Below are 18,617 nucleotides of genomic sequence, written 5' to 3' on the forward strand. Positions count from 1 at the left end.
CCATAGTATTTAAATTTCATAGTATCATTGCTAGAAATATTTGACACCTAAGTCTTAAGTTGTCAGGCCTTATTTGTGTATTATGTTTTTTGGAATCAGAAAGCTCATTTTAGGGATCCCTGGGTGGCGCAGCGGTTTGGCGCCTGCCTTTGGCCCAGGGCGCGATCCTGGAGACCCGGGATCGAATCCCACATCGGGCTCCCGGTGCATGGAGCCTGCTTCTCCTTCCGCCTGTGTCTCTGCCTCTCTCTCTCTCTCTGTGACTATCATAAATAAAATAAAAAAAAAAAAAAAAAAAAAAAGAAAGCTCATTTTATGTCATAGCACCTAGCCAAGTGTGGATCAGAGGTAGCACTGTAGGACCTTAAATTTGCTATTCCATCTGATGTCCTTGGGTCTTAACCATTCTCATCTCTGATCAAATGTCACCTCCTCTGAGACTTTTCCCTGACCATCCTTATCTAAGATAAGTGTGTCTTGCCCTCCAGTTTCTTTCCTAACCCCTTGTCCAGCTTTATTCTCTTCATAGAATTTATTTGTACATGAACTGGTATCATTTATCTTATTAATCTTCTGTGTGCCCAGTGAAATAGAAGTACCATGAAGCACAGACAGGAATCTTGATCATTGCCATATCACAGGGGCTAGAACCTTGCCTGTCACATTGTAAAATGCTCAGTAAATATTAGCTAAGTAAATGAGTGAACAACAGGATTTTGTATTTGTACATCAGAATGTTAAAATATTTTCACTCATGCTAATTCGATTGTCTTCTTAAATCTTTAGGTTTTAATTAAGAAATAGGCTACATCCTAGGCTTTTACTGAATTATAATCTCTGGGAGATAGGTCTTGAACATGTTTATTTTGGTGAAAGCTCCCAGGTGAGCTAGTGCTTCAAATCTAGTGAAGTGTAATTGTTATCTTCTGTGGAGTGGGATTAGGACAGTTACTATGGCAAGAGGTGTTTTGGTTATTTTGAACTTTTTTCAATATGTGGGTAAAAGACCAGGTCCAATGGCTTTGGTATTGCTGAAGTTTGTGGGAAAAACAGATGAACAGGCAGATTCTTTGGCATTAATTGCAAAATGAACAAGGTAGTATGTAAGTATGGCATATTTAGAATTCAAGTGATAAGGATTTGTTTGAAAACTTTATCAACCTTACTTTGTTGTTTTCTGAACATGTCAATGTCATGGTTTAGGAAGAGTCCATTTAATGGTGGCAAACCAAGTTTTTCAGAAGTGTATGCTTCCCAGAAATTATTTTCTTCCTGTATATTTGTATCTTCTTTCATTTTTCAGTGAGACTCTATAATCTTGTAAATCAGAGATGTAGGCATTTCCCTTATAACGTGGGAGAGACTTGTAATTTATGCTACCCACTGTATTTTTGCCAGTGTCTAATAGGTGTTTCCACCTAGTAGTTACTCAAAATTGTTCTGTAGTTGTTTGAAACTTCTTCAGTTTTTGTTTGGTTAAGTGTATGTGGCTTTCAGTTGAATGTGATAAGTCTAAGGTAGTTAGGGAGGAAAGGAGTCAAGGGCGTAATAAGCATGGCTACTGGAGGAAGAGAAGAGTAATGGGTGGGAGTCAGAAGACAAAAGGGTCTGCACAATGGCTGTGTGATTATGGACAAATCACCTAATTTTTTTCTATTTCCTCATCAGTAACTATGCTAAATTATCTTTTCTAATTTGTAGGATTGTGAGACTCAAATGAAATAATGAAATAATGAAGGATATTACTACTGTAGAACCAAAGGAGGTGTAAGCAGCCATTTGGTTTACTTCTTTCTACCATGTATGTAGCACAACCAACATTTAATCAAGTTCTTTGGATATACAGAATGAAATGGTGCGCATAATGAATATTTTCTCATTAGAGATTTATCAAGGAAAACTTCTGTACAAGATTTTAAGTTTTTGTTTATAGAATTTGTTTTAACCAGATGATCAAAACTGTTCTTATAAACTGTGCTTAGAAACATGAAAGTGGTCTTCATGTGGCTCTTTTCCTGTTCTGTAATGACATTTGCTGTGATGGAATTTCACTTGCAGAGCTTTAGGCCTAAATTGTGGTCCTGTGATACATGCCTTTTACTTTACTGTGTGTGATTGTTTCTTACTATGGTTGGTTTTAGTTCTAAACTTTAGTTGCATTCAGAATATTCTTTAAAATTAACTGTAGGAGTATTGTGGAATATAATTTTAAACTTTGAGAAGATACTTTAGGATCCTAGAGTGCCTTCATTGTTACTAAGAACAACCATTATCATTTTACATAAGTAGTTCTGCTAAATAGTTTGAGTTTTTACAATGCCAGAAATCCTTTTATTGCAGTAGCAATACTTTTTCAAACCCAACGCTTTTATCCTTGTTAATGCTATTAACTTTTAGCTGACCTGCTACAGCAAATTATCTGACTTACATTTTATTCCCCCACCCCCACCCCACAGTAGTGTTCCTTAAGATAATGATGAAAAAGAACAATGAGAAGAGAAGAACTAGCTCTGACATCTCAAAAACTATTATAGAAGGCTGTAAGCATTTAAAACTTTGTGTAACTGGTATAAGAACAGGCAGATAGGGATCCCTGGGTGGCGCAGCGGTTTGGCGCCTGCCTTTGGCCCAGGACGCGATCCTGGAGACCCGGGATCGAATCCCACGTCGGGCTCCCGGTGCATGGAGCCTGCTTCTCCCTCTATGTCTCTGCCTTTCTCTCTCTCTCTCTCTCTCTCTCTGTGACTATCATAAATTAAAAAAAAAAAAAAAAAGAACAGGCAGATAAGTTGTTTAGAGTTGCTCAGCCATGTATTTTGTGGGGGCTTCTGGGTGGCTAAGTTGATTAAGTGTCCAACTCTTGATTTCACCTCAGGTTATGATTTCAGGGTTGTAAGCTCAGGCCCCACATTGGGCTCCACACTGGGCATGGAGCCTACTTAAAAAGAAGAAAAAGGAATTATATGTTATGTAAATTAGATATCATCTTTATACATATATATGTATGATTTATTGTAAGTTACATGCATTGTGTTTATTAAACCGAACAGCCTAGTCCTTCACTATTTAAAATATTCTAAGTTAGAAAGATTCACAGATGAGTGGAGGAGAGGGTCGGATTATTCAGTATAATTTGTTGCAACAAATTGGATGACTGCGAATAAGCTTATACATCAAAGTAATAGGACATAAAACACTAACATCCCAATAGATTAAAGGCAGGTTTCAAAAACAGTTTATTTCAGGAAATAGACCTGGGTCACAAATATGGAAATATATTCACCTTTACTGTTATATATTATATATATATATATATATAATGTTATATATTATATATACTGTATATATGTATATATATATGTGTGTATATATATATTATAATATATATATTATATATACTGTTATATATTATATATATATAATTATATATATTATAAATGTATAATGAAGCAGAGTTAAGTTTCTGCAAAGTTTTATTTAATTAAAAAAATTATTACGTGAATATATGCAGTGCAGGTATGGATGAAAGAAAATAACTGCTCCATTCATTGCTGGAGCAAGAGTGTGAGTTGGTAGACTTGTTTTGGAAACTGACATAATGAAACATGTAAAGGGACTTTAATATGCTTATAACCTTTGGCTTAGTAATTCTTAAAATAAGAGTCTCTTCTAAGCCCATGATCCTGATTGGCCTCCCAGTATAGGTTTATAGAAAAGATGATCTTATCACCTTGTTTTTATTTGAAAGAAAAGCTCTGCTTGAAAGCAAAAAGCATTGTATACGAATAGAAATTTAGTTATAAATTGTACTATCTATAAGATGACTTCATTAAAAAACTGGATAATTTGTAATAATACAGAATAATTTTTGGTAAGTGAAAAGGGTAGGATATAAAATGAGAAGTAGGGGATAATCAAACTGTTAGAAAAGCAGAGGAAAAAAATTTTTTATTTTTTTATTTTTTTTATTTATGATAGTCACAGAGAGAGAGAGAGAGAGAGGCAGAGACACAGGCAGAGGGAGAAGCAGGCTCCATGCACCGGGAGCCCGATGTGGGATTCGATCCCGGGTCTCCAGGATCGCGCCCTGGGCCAAAGGCAGGCGCCAAACCGCTGCACCACCCAGGGATCCCCGGAAAAAATTTTAGAAGCAAATCATCACAGTGGTAACTTTCTTTGGGCATAGAACTATGAGTGGTTTATTTTCTTCTTTTTTCTAGATTTTTTATTCTAGGCATGATTTTATTAGACTAGAGAATAATCTTTAATTCTGAACTTTAATGTTATTTATTTTGGGAAACATGAAATTACTATAGTGCCTTTGCTTTTTTTTTTTTTTTTTTTTTTGGCTTTTAGGCTGAACATTTAGGTATAGGAATATGTTACTTATAAGATAGTTTGTAGAAACAAAAACCAAATGATTTATGTAAATATTTCCAAATATACTATATGGTGGATTGTATTTTTGTTCACTGAAATCTGCTTTCCCTCTCTAGGGGAGGATTTTACTTCCCTACTTGTTGAAGTCAGGTTTGGTCATGTTCACAAAATGTGAGAAGAAATGGTATATATCAGGTTGGGGATAAAGCTTTAAAAATTAGTTTGTGCTTCATTATATCCTCTTTTTCTTTTGCCACAATGACTGACAGCATTCTAAATAGAGGTTGCTCCATCAGTCTGGATCTCAGAGTAAAGATGACCTGGAGCCACAGTTCCATGGACATAATGGAACGTGGGATAGACATGTTTGATGAGTGAAAAATAAACCTTTGTTTTAAGTCACTGTGATTTTTGAGGTCGTGTATTATGCAACATAATCTACCATCTCCTCTCTAAGCAGTATCTAAAATAGTGGATAGGAGAAATATCTAGAACAAATATTATATTTTAGGTTTTAGGTTTCGTAAAGTAGTCATCTTTGGCTTTTTTAATTTTATTTTTTAAAGATTTATTTACTAATTTTAGAGAGAGAGCACCCACACAAGCAGGGGGAGGGGCAGAGGAGAGGGAGAGAATCTCGAGCAGACTCCCTGCTGAGCACAAAGCCCAACACTGGCTTGATCTCACCACCCTGGGATTATGACTGGAGCTGAAATCAAGAGTTGGCTGCTTAACCAACTGAGCCACCCAGGTGCTCCTCTGGCTAGATTTTAGATCAGGGGTTGGCAAACTTTTTCTGTAAAGGGCCAGAGCTTTGTGGGCCATGCAACTCTCTTTTGGAACTACTCAGCTCTGCTGTTGTAGCCCGAGAGCCATAGACAATATGTAAATGAATGAGAGTGGCTGTGTTCCAAAAAAACACTTATTTACAAAAACAGGTGCGCCCAAGGGCCTTAATTTGCTGACCTTTTTTTTTAGACCACAGACTCAGAATCTTGGGATTAGAGGGAAATTTAAATCTTCAAATTAGTCCTTGTCTATGTGAGAATTCCTCTTCAATCTTGCTTAGTTACTGACAGGCCACCACCACTCAGCCTCTTGCAGTGACTCCAGTGTGATGGTATACTGTCCTGGGAGGCAAGCAAGTTCATTTTCCAGTAGGTCTGATTGTTTTAGTGAGCTAAAATGTGGATCCCTGTAGCTTCCATCCAAAATGTGGATCCTGTAGTTCTTTCTCTAGGACTCTAGAGCATAAATTCAAACCCTGTCATGTCCTCTCAGTGTGCTCTTCATACTAATTCACCCTACAGCTCTCAAACTCGATTATTCCTAGTTCTTTAAAAGTGTGCTTTCAACCCTGTGGCCACACTTCTCTCCAGTTCCTTAACAGCTTTTCTCATCATCTTTTCCTCAGCTTTCCTGGAATGTCAAAATCCTATTTAGTTTCCAGGTTCAGCTCAATCAAATGTTTATCGGCTCTCTGTTCCCACAGAACTTTTTTTCTGATAGAATATCTTGTGTTTAAAAAAGCATTTGTGGAATCCTTACTAAATTTTAAGTGAGATGCTTGAAAATATGGATACTGAGGATACACTCATGATTACGTAAGGTTTCTGCCTCCTTAAGTTATAAGTAATACCATAAGTGCTATTGGATGCCTGATTAAAGCTGCTGGTTGTTTTGAATTATTAAGTTCCAAAATACCTGAAAGGTTTTGCAGTCTTAAAATTATATGTATTTTTAAGTACACCAAGAACAGATAAATGAAACCTATATGTTATTTACTTGGGATGTTTTTTACCTTTTGTTGTTAGGTTAAGTAGTTTTTACATAGGCTTTGGGATAGAACTTCTTTTAAATAGTTGAAAATGCTAATAGTTCTAATGTGTGTGACTCCGGATTTTCTCACTCCTATGCTAAAAGGCAAAATGGTAATAGTTTATGTTACAAATTGAACTTTCAAAATAAAGTTTTATATAATATTACTTTGTTTGGTATTGGGGGATTTTTTGGTAACGGTTCATTTGAAATAGGGTTCTGCTATTTATAAAAAATTGAAAATCACTAATTTAGATGTCTCCATCTTCTTAAGGCAAAGCAGTTTCTTAATTTGTTTCCTTTGGTGTTTTATACATGACTGAAACATCACTTAATGCTTATTAGCCAGTATGACTTGATTTTGAGATCTATAGAGGACTCCCCCTGATTGAGTTTTACTGTACTTCTCTAATGAAGTTGGTCAGGGTCTAGCATATATTGCATCATAAATAGAATCAAATGTGTTCTAGGCATGTAGTTTGACCCAAGTGAGGTAGAGCAGAACCATCCCACTCGTGGTCTGCCCTCTGTATGTTTGCGTTGTTTGAGTTCATTATTTTGAGGGAGAGGAGGAGGTAAAGCTAATTAAAAAAAGGCAGAGACTTAACTTGGTTTAGTCATGTGAGACATCTTTGTCCTGTGTTGTGTATCAGTTCTCCTACATACTAAATGGTGCTGTTGTTTTAAAATAAAATGTGGAACGTCAGTTTTCACTGTCAAATTTTTCTCATTGAGATATTTTTTGGCCAAGATTACTTTGTCTCTTAAGTTAACTGTCTACTTTGTCACTCAGAAGTGTCACCACCTGTGTTCTTAGTCACGTCCTGAGTTGAGATACTGTGCAGTATAAAGCTGAGAACTCATTAATCTTCCTGTAGATAAACACTGCCTCTACAATCACTACTCTTGGTACTGTTTGCTGAGTTTCCAACATTGTCCTTAGGAGATACATTGTTATATGTTTGCAAAGCTTTCTTTCTAAGATATTTGTAAAATTATTAAATTGTACAGTCCTATTCCTGAGAAATACAGTTTAGGTGAAGAAGTCTCTTGTTGATCAGTTACTCTTTGATGGATCTTGTGTTTTGTCAAGAAAGGACATATAAATGCACATAGAAAAGAAAGGAGTGTATGTTCAAGCTATAAGTTTTATTTTTTATTTTATTTTTTTAAGCTATACGTTTTAGAACCTGTTTTTAGATTTATTAAAACTTGAAAATATTATTTGAATTTTGTATGCTTTATAAAAGAGCCTCCTTCAAGATGTTGAATTTTGGCTTTAAAGTATGTAATAGGAAACCTTCATGGTTTTGCTTTGGTTGAAGTATTTCTAGTTTTTGTGTACCAGTTCTCCAAATAAAATGGCAAAGCTTTAAAAAGTTTGGAAAAGTTGAGGGTTCTTGGGTGGCTCAGTCAGTTCAGAGTCCAACTCTTGGTTTCAGCACAGGTCATCATCTCAGAGTCCTGAGATTGCACTCCACATCAGGCTTTGTGCTCAGCAGACAGTCAGCTTGAGGATTCGCTCTTCTTCTGCTCCCTTCACCCCCAGTAAATAAATCTTTTTAAAAAAGTATCGGAAAGTTGATTGCATGTGCACTGACTCTAGGATTAATATGGAAATTTTTAATCTGCAGGTGGCTCCCATTATCTTCATTAATCTTTCTCTGCAACTTTTCTGAGGTTTAGAATATATATTGAGAGGCAATAAGTTGGAAAAGGAGCATGGGAACAGAAATCAAGGCTTGGATGTTAATTTAATTCTAGATTTTTTTCACTTATTAGCTAATCCTGTCTCTTAGAGCAGTGAGATTTTTACAAGCATCTTTAAAGTGTTAGTAGTAATAATAATGTTCTCCCAAGCTCTTACAATTACTGATTTTGCAGAATTGAAAATTAAATGTGAATAAAATGACAGACATAATAAAATTCAAGTTAATATTGTAATATGAATGGTGGTGTTTTGCTGAAACTAAATTCCTGTTTACAATATAGATGTGGTACTAACTGGTACGTAGCATATTCCTTTGTGTTTAGCATGGCTGTCAAAATGTGGTTTGCTTTTTTAAAAAATGTTTCGAATTATGGCATATTATACATAACAAAGCTTACCACTTTATTCTTAAAGTGTATAGTTTGGTAGTGTTAAGTATAGCCACCTTATTATACAACTGATCCCTAGAGCTTCTTTATGTTACAGAACTGAAACCTTATACACATTAAATGACCCTCCATTCCCCCCCCTCCACCCGCAACCACCATTCTACTTTTCTGTTGGCTGTGAATTTGACTATTTGAGATACCTCAAAGAAGTAGAATCATTCAGTATTTTTTTTTTTTTGTCACTATTTTATTTAGTGTAATAAGAGGTTCAAGGTTCAGGTTGTAGCATGTATTAGAACCTTCCTTTTTAAGGCTGAATTATATATCATTGTGTGTATGTACTATATTAGTGTGTAACATTTAAAGCTGTCCATGACAACAGCACTAGTACCTTCATAACAAAACCTGGGCATTAACATCTTGTGGCAGTGCTTTAGTTAGGAAATGATTATCCAAATAATCCTCCCCAGATGTATGTTTTCTGGTAAGAATAGTATTGAAATGAAATTAATAATCTCACACAGGACTTGTGATGCCAAGACTTAACTGTCAGTTTCCAGTGTTGGAATCACTGGTGGTGAGGAGTGAGATAAGGTATGTCAAGGACCTGACTAGAATAGGCCCTAAATTCATGTTGATTTTCTTTCCTCAGTTTTTTACCTGCTTTGGTTTATAAACCAGCTAATGACACTTTATTCTGCTCTGCATAGAGGTGGATGTTTTTAATAAATTTGACATATATATTGGTGCTACTAGAATGGACATGGGTCTACTGACCATGGGAAAGGAAAAAAATGACATTTTCAAGTTTTATTATCATGTTTAAAAATTTACCCTTGTTATTTTGTTTAGTAAAAATGTATTAAGAGCACTTACTCTATAAAGAGGATATGCCAAGTATTAATGCATCTCTTAAAAAACATATTTTGTTAAATATAATGGCTTAGGGAAACTGACATCTAATCTTAAATTTCTGTATCGGATATTTAGGATTATTGCTAGTAAAAATAGCTGTCAGATTGTTTTGTCATAGAGGAAATTTTCTGAGAATATTGATTCTGTATCATGTTTCAAACCACTGCTGTGTTTCCTCAGTAGGAAAGCTGTAGATGAAAAGAGTAGACTAGTTTCACTTTTTTTTTCAAATGTCTTGGATCTTCTGTGCCTGTATTTTAATGGACAGTTTGGGAGTTGATATAGACGTTGTAGGATATATGAGTAAATGAAAGCACTGACAGTATTGCTTGTTGAGAGATTAGAAGTGAAGACTCCTTAAATTTTTGCCTTCTGTTTACAGATTTTGTTAGCATATGATAGGATCAGGTATAGAACTTCAGTTACAGAGGATAAACTCAGTTGAGCAGGGAATCTGGTAAAATACACATAAAAGATAGTTTATTTTAACCAGGTCATCAAAGCACTATTACCGACTTTTTGATGGATAGTCAAGTTGGTTGTATAATACTTTTTTTTTTCTGTGATGGTATTTAATGTGATGGAAGCTGTTGGTAATTGAATATGAAGCAGTGATAGAAAACTTATCTGGAAGCCAAACAGATTCATAATAGTTTAGGTCTGAAAGGAACCTTGGGAATCATTTGCTCTAGTCATCCCATTTGACCTCTGTCACACTAAAGCATAAAGATAGTAGATACTTGTTAATTTTTACAGAGCTAGACTGAACTCAGGACTTTTGGTCTCCAGTTCACTGTGTTTCCCTTATACTACATATTTTATCTTGTAAAGACAGTATTTGCTTTTAAGTACTTTGTATTACTCGACCTTAAACTTACTGAATTTTATACCTGTCATGTGTGTACAAGACATTGGTGTTTATTAGATAATCAAGATATGTGATTTATTGACCTACCTTTTCCAGTGTCTTGCTAACATATATATGTATTTTTTAACTCATTTACATTTTTCTGCTTTAGTTCCTTCATCCATAAAATTGAGTGACCTGGTTTGCTTTTCTCTCACAAACTTGTAAAATAGTCTTCAAGTTTTGTTTGCTGGACATAATGGTTTTAGTACATAGATAGAATTATATAATAAATAGCTTTGTAAAGAATCTTAAGGATCATCTAGTTTAGCCTCTCGTTTTGTAAAGAGGAAACTGAGGCTAAATGGGATGGGTCAGTTGCCCAAGATATTACAACTTTTCAGCTGGAAACCATGCCTTTTTCATTTTTTCATTTTTTTTCTTTTTTTAAGATTTTATTTATTCATAAAACACAGAGAGAGGCAGAGACCTAGGCAGAGAGAGAAGCAGCCTTCCTGTGGGGAACCTGATGCAGGACTTGATCCCAGACCCTGGGATCAGCCCTGAGCTGAAGGCAGATGCTCAACCCCTGAAGCCACCCAAGTGTCCCAAAACCATGCTTTTCTATCCCGGTTAGCAACATGTTAAGGCTGATCAAGAGTTTTTGGAGACAGAAACCTGGACCTGAATTGTAGCTATCCCACTAGCTGTATGTGACTTTGGAAAGTTACCTTATTCTCTTTGATCTTTTAGTTTTTCTAATAATTAATCTACCTAAAGTTGATGTTATTTATAAGAAACCTTAAGTGCATTGATGAATAATAATTTACTTGTTGAAAAATTCAGTAAATCTCCAGAGAAATAATTTGATTGGCACATGTACCTTTAAAAAAATCTTTTGTTAGAACTGCTGCTTTTTTCTTTTTGTTTGTTTTTGTTTTTTCTTCTGGTAAAGTTGTTTTTGGGAGCCGCTGAGCCTCTGAGACACTCTTACTTAAAGGATCTTCCCCAAGATGTCATTGGTAACCTATGGTGATGATTTTTGTTGGTGATTAAGTTACTTTTTAAATATTCTAATGTATTTAAAAATAATATGTTCAGTGAGGATGTATAATGAGGGTTGAGAGATAATTTATTTACTGTTTGGTCTAGTTGGTTTAAGTTTATTTATACCAATATGGAAAATGAAATGGTTATTAAATCTCTACAGGCTCTTTTAGTTCTGACATTCTCTAGAGGGTAACACCAGTTGTAAAGATTTGGGGGATAAAATGTCTCTGAATAGTTTTTTGTTTTGTTGGATTTTTCATTTTCTTCTTTTGTTCTTGCTAATACATTAAGGACTTTCCTGAAGGAAAAGGTACTGGATGGTGGGCAACAAGATGATTTTTAAAGGTGGGATTATGAATTGAAAAATGTAATGATTTATAGGTAGAGAAAAGCCTCAGACATGGAGTTTTTTCCTTCTTTCTGCTTTTGGGGTAAGAGATGGTAATATAATAATGCTGGTAATAGGTGACACATAATTCTTACTTTGAGCATGGCACTTTTCTTAGCAATTTATAATTTTAGCTCTTAATCCCGTAACAGCCCTCTGAGGCACTATTATTATCAGTTTACATATGAGAAAAGTGAGGCCCTGGAAAGTTAAGTAACTTGCTTGAGGTCCACAATTTAGCAAGGGATTGAGCTAGGATTTGTGCCCACTCGATCTTGCTCTGGACCCTGTGCTATATGGCCTAATATGTTGAGTTACTGAGTAAATGTTTTGAAAATCGACATGGTAATACGACTCACACTCCACTTTTACTACAGGGGTGAAAACCCCAGGCAGAAGGCTTTGATGCATGGGAAATACCAGTAAATTCAGTAAATGTGTACTGAACACCTGCTTTGTGGCAGACATAATGGAAGTGAATAAAACAGACAAGGTTCCTGCCCTCAAGGAGCATGTGCTCAAGGGGGAAATCTAACAACAAATTGGGTAATTTCAAATTGTTACTGGTAGTATGAAGAAAATTACCTGGTGTAGTAGATTGGAGGGATGGGGTTACACAAAGCTTAGTGTCATAGAGGTTTCATGGGGTTGGATACTGTGTCTCCCAAACATTTTTTTCTCTACTTAGCCCACATCTGCTGAATTTAAGGAGCGTGTTAAACACAAAAATGAACTTATTGCGCAAATCTTCAGAGCTGTTGTTTATATTCTTTTGAACTTGTAATGTGGAAGTATGTTCTGTTGCTTGAAGAAATAGAGCCAGAGAGAAATACTGTTTTAAAAATATCAAAAAGTTATAAAAGTGAGGGCAGCCAGCAGCTACCATGCACGCCAGGCTTGGGGCTGGTGGAGTGGTTCCTGGCTGCTGTCCTTGGCGCATTAAATGGCAGTTCTGTGTTTGAAAAGTTAGGGCTACCATGTGTCAGCATCTGTGTTGTCTTCTACCATTTTTTGTATAGGGCTGGATCCTCAAGTCATACAATGCTTTAAAGGAGTTCTGCTGTCATTATAATTTATAATAACAACAATTTTTACATTGAGTACTTTCTATGTGCCAGGCTTATTTATTTGTAAAGAGGAGAAAGCTTTAAGGAGTTAAGTCCTTTTTCAAAGTAATACATCCAAAGAATGTTAAAGCCAAGATTAAATTCAGGTTGGTCTGACACCAGATTTCATGTAATCTTGCCTTTTAACTAGATTGGTTTTTATGGTCCACTTCACACTGAAGAATATGTACGAGTTTGCAAAGTGAACTTCAAGGAGCCTCCTTAATTTCATCCAGTAGGCCAGTAAATTGTCCAGGTTTCCCAGTTCCAAATTTCTGCAGTAATTCGATTTCAGAGAGCAAGTAGTAGAGGGGACAGTGCTTTTACAAGTATGCGTAAACAAAGTTAATGTTTTCTGTCAGCCTGTTTCCTATTTAAATCATTGAATACAATTAGAATTGGTTGAGGAAAGTTGTGGATTAACTTGTAAATACTTTTTTTTTGCATTTCCTTGCTTTTTATTGGATTTGGCGTCTGTTCATATTATGTTCTATCTAGCCTTTGAATTGGTACTTAATACTATTGTGTCAGCCAAATTTTGTAATCTTTAGGGTAAGAAAATAAGTAAACTATAGATTTTCGAATGGCTAGCTGTTTAATTTCCACTGTTTTACATTAAATCATTGTGATGCTCAAGTTTTTGTGATCCCCTAACTCCTGGAAACCTTATGAATTCTGAGTTAATTTTATTTAAAAGTTGTTTTCATTTCCCTTTTTAGTCCACTGTTGAGTTTGGTAAACACTAGCCGCATGTGTTAATAAACACTTGAAATGTGGCTGGTCTAAATTGACAAATGTTGTAAATGTAAAATACACGCTGTAGTATAAACAGAAATGTGAAATATCCCAGGTTTTTGTGTTGCTTACATGTTGAAGATGTTGAAGTGATGATTTGGGATCTGTGAGATTAAAAATATTATTAAAATTAATTTTACCTTTTATTCTGTTTTGTGAGTTTACTAGAAAATTTTAAATTACAGTGACTTGTATTTATGGTTCACATTATATTTGTATTGAGCAGTGCCAGTGCAATCAGTAACATCAAATGAATTGTATACTATAAGAATTTACCAAGACTTGACCAACCTGTCAACATTGTCTAAATGTTCTAAATATATCTTGTTAGTTTTTTTCTGATTCTAAAAACTAAAACTCCCCTAGTTACATAGTTACTATAATAAAAGTGTTTATTTAAATGTGTTGCTTAGACTTAAGATAAATCTGTTGGTTGGATAACAAAGTATCCTCCTGTGATGTCCCGTCCCCCCCCCCCCCCCGCCCCCGGGATATAGCTGTTTTGAGGAAGGTGTAATTTAGAACTTTCATTAGAATAATTAGGTTGGAAGAAACAAACTATTGAAAATAATTAGTTTAATGTGATGTTAGTAATACTGGTCATAACTTCAGTGAGTCAGACTTTTTATGCAAAAGCATAAACCATACTGATTGTTGTTTAAGATATTTTTCTATAGTTTTATTAAAAAATAATTTCAGAGATGGGGGCAGGGAAAAATAATTTGTTTTTTTTGGGGGGGGGGGGCGGAGGAATAATTTGAAACAAAACCGAAAAAGATGTTTCTTTTTCTGTGATTTTTTTTTTTTAATTGGTGAATTTATTTTTTGGCTTTGGTGCAAGTTCATATTGAGAAACTGAGTAAGATTATCTTCTTATATTTTCTTAAATAAAAATAAAAATTATTAAGCTTCATAAGAGTAGCCTTTTAGTAGCCCTACAGTAAGTCTGTTTGTTTATAGTAAGTTATGAGTGGTTTATCTATCTACTATTGTATTATTCTGAAGGAGGTGTAGGATTAATTGGAATCTCTGTAAAGTGATTTATAAATGATTTTATGGTAATTAATTTTTTAGAACATAAGATACCAATGTCAAGGTCATGTAGCTAAATATGGTCAGAAGTTTTAAAACATCTGCTCTGTTATTAATATTTGTTTCATTACTTGAGGTCCCTGTCTGCTCTGGGCATCTCTTAGCAGTAGGTTTTTTTTGTTGGTAGAGTGTCTCTACCAGGCAAGAGGATGTGCTAAAGCGACATAGCCTTATTTATCACTTTGTGATTTACCTCCCAATTTTGTTTACTGGCAACACAGCCCAGGAGGAAGTGGATCAGTGATAGATTCTTTAAGTTGGGCTTTATAAGGGGTTATTCAGTTAGGGTTTAACTTATATATAAAACTCTTAACATTATTTTAATATTAATCTTACAGATCCTTCTGCTGAGGAATTGAGAAAGCTAATGATGTTGCATGGAGGCCAATACCATGTGTATTATTCCAGATCCAAAACAACACACATTATTGCCACAAATCTTCCCAATGCCAAAATTAAAGAATTAAAGGGGGAAAAAGTAATTCGGCCAGAATGGATTGTAGAAAGGTAAGTTTAATTTTTTAATTAAATTTTAATAAGTTTTTAAAATTGGAATGCTTTTTATTTATATTATAAACACCTCACTTACATTGCCTCTTAAGGTTGAAAAATGATGTCTTAAACTGTTGTACTCTTTAACCTCACATTGATAATTTAGGTAACCTAATATGTTAGTGTTCTTGCATCCTCAGCTACCAGGAGTTAGGGGCGATGACTCAGGTAAGCAGCAGGAAGCAGTGATGGGAAGGGGTTGGCTAAACATGATGTTCGTTCAGAAAATGTTTATACATCTCTGATGGGCTCTGTACTTGGGAAATATCAGTGAAGTAAATAAAGATCCTTTCCCTACCTCTTGGAGTTTATGTACTACTGAATAAAACATAAAGTAATATTTCTTAGTATATAAGTAAATTATATGTTAAGAGTTAATACATGCTAAGGGAAAAAAAGAAGAGCCAGGGTACTGGACCTGGTGTACTAGAAGAGAAGGGACAGAGAGGAAGAGCAATTTGCAGTATTATTAATATGTTTTTCAGTTACATTATTGTTCTTTGTTGTTGGTTTAGAACTGATGTCATAAATCAGAGGTGATTCATACTAACTCCCTAAATTTAATTTGTCATCTGATGAGCCATAACTTAAGTGATTTATATTTTAAGTGATACATAATACATAAAAGTAATTGCTAGATTTATGAAAGTTCAAAGTGAAGATATTAAAATTCTCATTTGTAAAAGAAGGCTTAATATTGATATGCTGTGATTAGGTGAGAACTGTTAATTTGTACAAACTATCCAGCACAGTGCCTGGCACATTGTTAGATACATAATATATAAGAAGTTCCTTTCTAACTTTATTTTTATTCTTAACATTATTAAGTATTAGAAAATTAATTCCAAAATGACAAAACTGCATTTTTAAAAAGTGCATTTGGCTTTCAGAAAACCAAATGTATCTTATAGATTAAGGGTTTTTTTAAACTTTGGGGGATTAAGTTGACAGTTTATCCCTGGAACATCTTACTGATTTTCCTTTTCCTGTTTTCTTGTGATTTGTCCTTTCATTACGTAGGACCAATGAATATGACTTTTAGCTATGTGTCTCCTTAAAAAGGGAAGTGTGCAGTTTTCAGTATAAGAAGTTAGTATCATTCCAGAGTTAGGCTGTGTATTGTCATGTACAGACAATCCTATCATCATGTTAGGGCTAACATTGGATCTGAAAATATTAATCTGACTTTGGAGGGAATGGTGGAGATTCAAAGATAGTAGGAAAGTGGACTGAAAAGGGTGCTTGGTGGGTAGAACTTGATTTACTTAGAAAATGTAGTTTTCATTATAGCTGTTTTTGTTTTGTTTTGTTTTTCGTTTTAATACTTGCTTTTCCTTCTTGCCCTGAATGCAATTAGAGAATACAATTGAAAAAGCAACTTAAGGTAGTTATAAGTTTTAAAGTTTACCTGAATGGATTTTATTTCAGATTGAAGTCAGGCTTAATTATTTATTTTTAAATAACTGACGTGATTTTGGACATCCTGATTATATGGCCTGTTTGCTTCATTTTATATATGAGAAGGCAAAGCTACTAAGACTGACTTGCCCAGAAACATCAGGATTCAGAATCCAGATTTTCCTGACTCCTGTTTGGGTCTGCTCTTTGCCATTTAATTAAGCTTACTATAGATGAATTGGCCTATGTGGAAATGGATCAGCCTGGGCATACATCTTAATATATAAAACAAATGCCTAATGTCTACACATCTTAGCATGGAGTCCTTTTGGGAAACCACAGTACTGTTTTCTTTCATACTCTAATCCCAGTCTTGTTCATCTTGTCTTAGTAGTGTTTTGATGAGATTTTATTATACTTAAAATTTTAAGGACGCCTGGGTGGGTCAGCAGTTTAGCGCCTGCCTTTGGCCCAGGGCGAGGTCCTGGAGTCCGAGGATTGAGTCCCACATCGGGCTCCCTGCATGGAGCCTGCTTCTCCCTCTGCCTATGTCTCTGCCTCTCTCTGTGTGTCTCTCATGAATAAATAAAATCTAAAAAAAAAAAAAAAAAAAAAAAAAAAATTAAACATTATTTTAGTTATTTAATGGATGATACATGACATTCTTTTCTTTAATTGTTTTTCCTGTTTTTAGTTAGAGCAGTTTAAAAAGCAGCTATACCACTTTTGAGTGTGTAGGGTGATAGCTTTGCTTTGATTAGAATTCCCTGATGTCTGTCTGTGTATCATTAGACCAGAGTTAATGTGGGGGGAAGTCCTTTAAGGGAGAAGCCTGTGTGCATTAGGTTTAGGTATGAGATTATTTTACTAAAAACTTTGCCTTGCATATCTCACACTTATATATGGTATATTGTAAGTCAGGGATTTTAAAATTTTTGTCATATATAATTTCTTCAGATAATTTAATGACATTTGAACGATAGAATAGTTAATGAGGAGCTGCTGTGATTCACACCACTGCCTCATCAAGCCTGGCAATGCCATGGAGCACAGTTTAAAAACACTGTCCTCAGTTATTAAAGGCTGATTTTATTTTTGTTGTTTGTTTTGTGTTGAGTGTTTTGTAGCAGGGGACCCTGCCTCCTCTGGTTAGGTTTCCACACGGGTCTATTGGCAGCGTGAGTTGATGATTGTTGCAGTTCCATGGCCGGCTCATCGGGATCTCCTGGTGGGGGTGCCTGGTTCCCAATCAGATCTGCCCTTTCTTTTTAAGCTCCCAAACTATAATATGTTAGTACGTTTGTTAGTTACTTATGATACTACAAAGAGCTCATACTTCATATGGGCTAAAATGTTGTTTCTAATTACATTTACTACTAATATCACTGCTTATTCAGCTCACTTAAGTAAAAGTTGTGATTTCATCTTGTTTTTTTTTTTTCATTTCTCTTGTGTTTTTTATATCTTGCCTCAATTTATTCTTCATAGAAAATGTGTTTGATTCTAGTTTCTAGTATAGATTTGGCTTTTATTTTTAAATTGGTATTATTTACATTTCTCTCTCACAGTACTATAGAGTTCTTCTAAAACTATTTTTACTCGACTAGCTAGCCAACAGACACATTTCAGACTTTCCCCCAGGTTACTTGTAGGTAATACTGTATTAGAAAGTGTATTCTCTGTCTTCAGGTTCTCAAGAATGAATAGTTTACTCTCAGTATCTGTAGTAAACAAACATTCCATACTCTGTAGGAGAAGGGGCAAGAAGTTGTATACATTTTTTCATACTTGTTTATTTCCTTCCCTGAGCTCATAGTGTAGAAATTGGAAATCCTCATCCATTTTAGTTATTCTGGAAATACTTAGTATGTAAGATGAGCTTTGAGAAAGTCTTGATAATTCTATGTGAATTGTTTGGGAACTGTGGTAAATATTAAAAGCATGATGGTTAAAATATTGACTAGTCATAAGACTCCATGCATGCAGTTTTGTCATCCTACTCTGCAGTTACTTATTTTCCCCTCAGATTTTTGGCCACTAACTTTTAGAAGTTCACATGTATGTTTCTGCATGAGTAGAATGTCTTATTCTTAGAGCCACAAACACGGAGGGAGATGAACTAAACTAGGAAAATAAGTGGCTCGTTTTTGGTGAAAAGCTCCTATTATTCAGAACA

At 34.9% G+C, this 18,617-nt stretch overlaps 1 protein-coding gene across 10 annotated transcripts in view; it reads left to right on the plus strand.

Moving 5' to 3' along the window:
- The window catches only part of REV1 (REV1 DNA directed polymerase), a 97,841-nt gene that overhangs the window by 38,066 nt on the left and 41,158 nt on the right, over window positions 1-18,617 (plus strand). For 6 of the 10 annotated variants that reach the window (XM_072743006.1, XM_072743008.1, XM_072743013.1 and 3 more), the window contains one exon: window positions 14,830-14,998. In XM_072743006.1, the coding sequence (XP_072599107.1) occupies window positions 14,830-14,998 (169 nt within the window). Of the gene's footprint in view, window positions 1-1,701; window positions 1,856-14,829; window positions 14,999-18,617 lie in introns of all 10 variants that reach the window. The other 4 variants (XM_072743012.1, XM_072743011.1, XM_072743009.1 and 1 more) reach the window with 3 other exon arrangements.

Source organism: Vulpes vulpes, chromosome 16, assembly GCF_048418805.1.
Source record: "Vulpes vulpes isolate BD-2025 chromosome 16, VulVul3, whole genome shotgun sequence".
NCBI lineage: Eukaryota > Metazoa > Chordata > Mammalia > Carnivora > Canidae > Vulpes > Vulpes vulpes.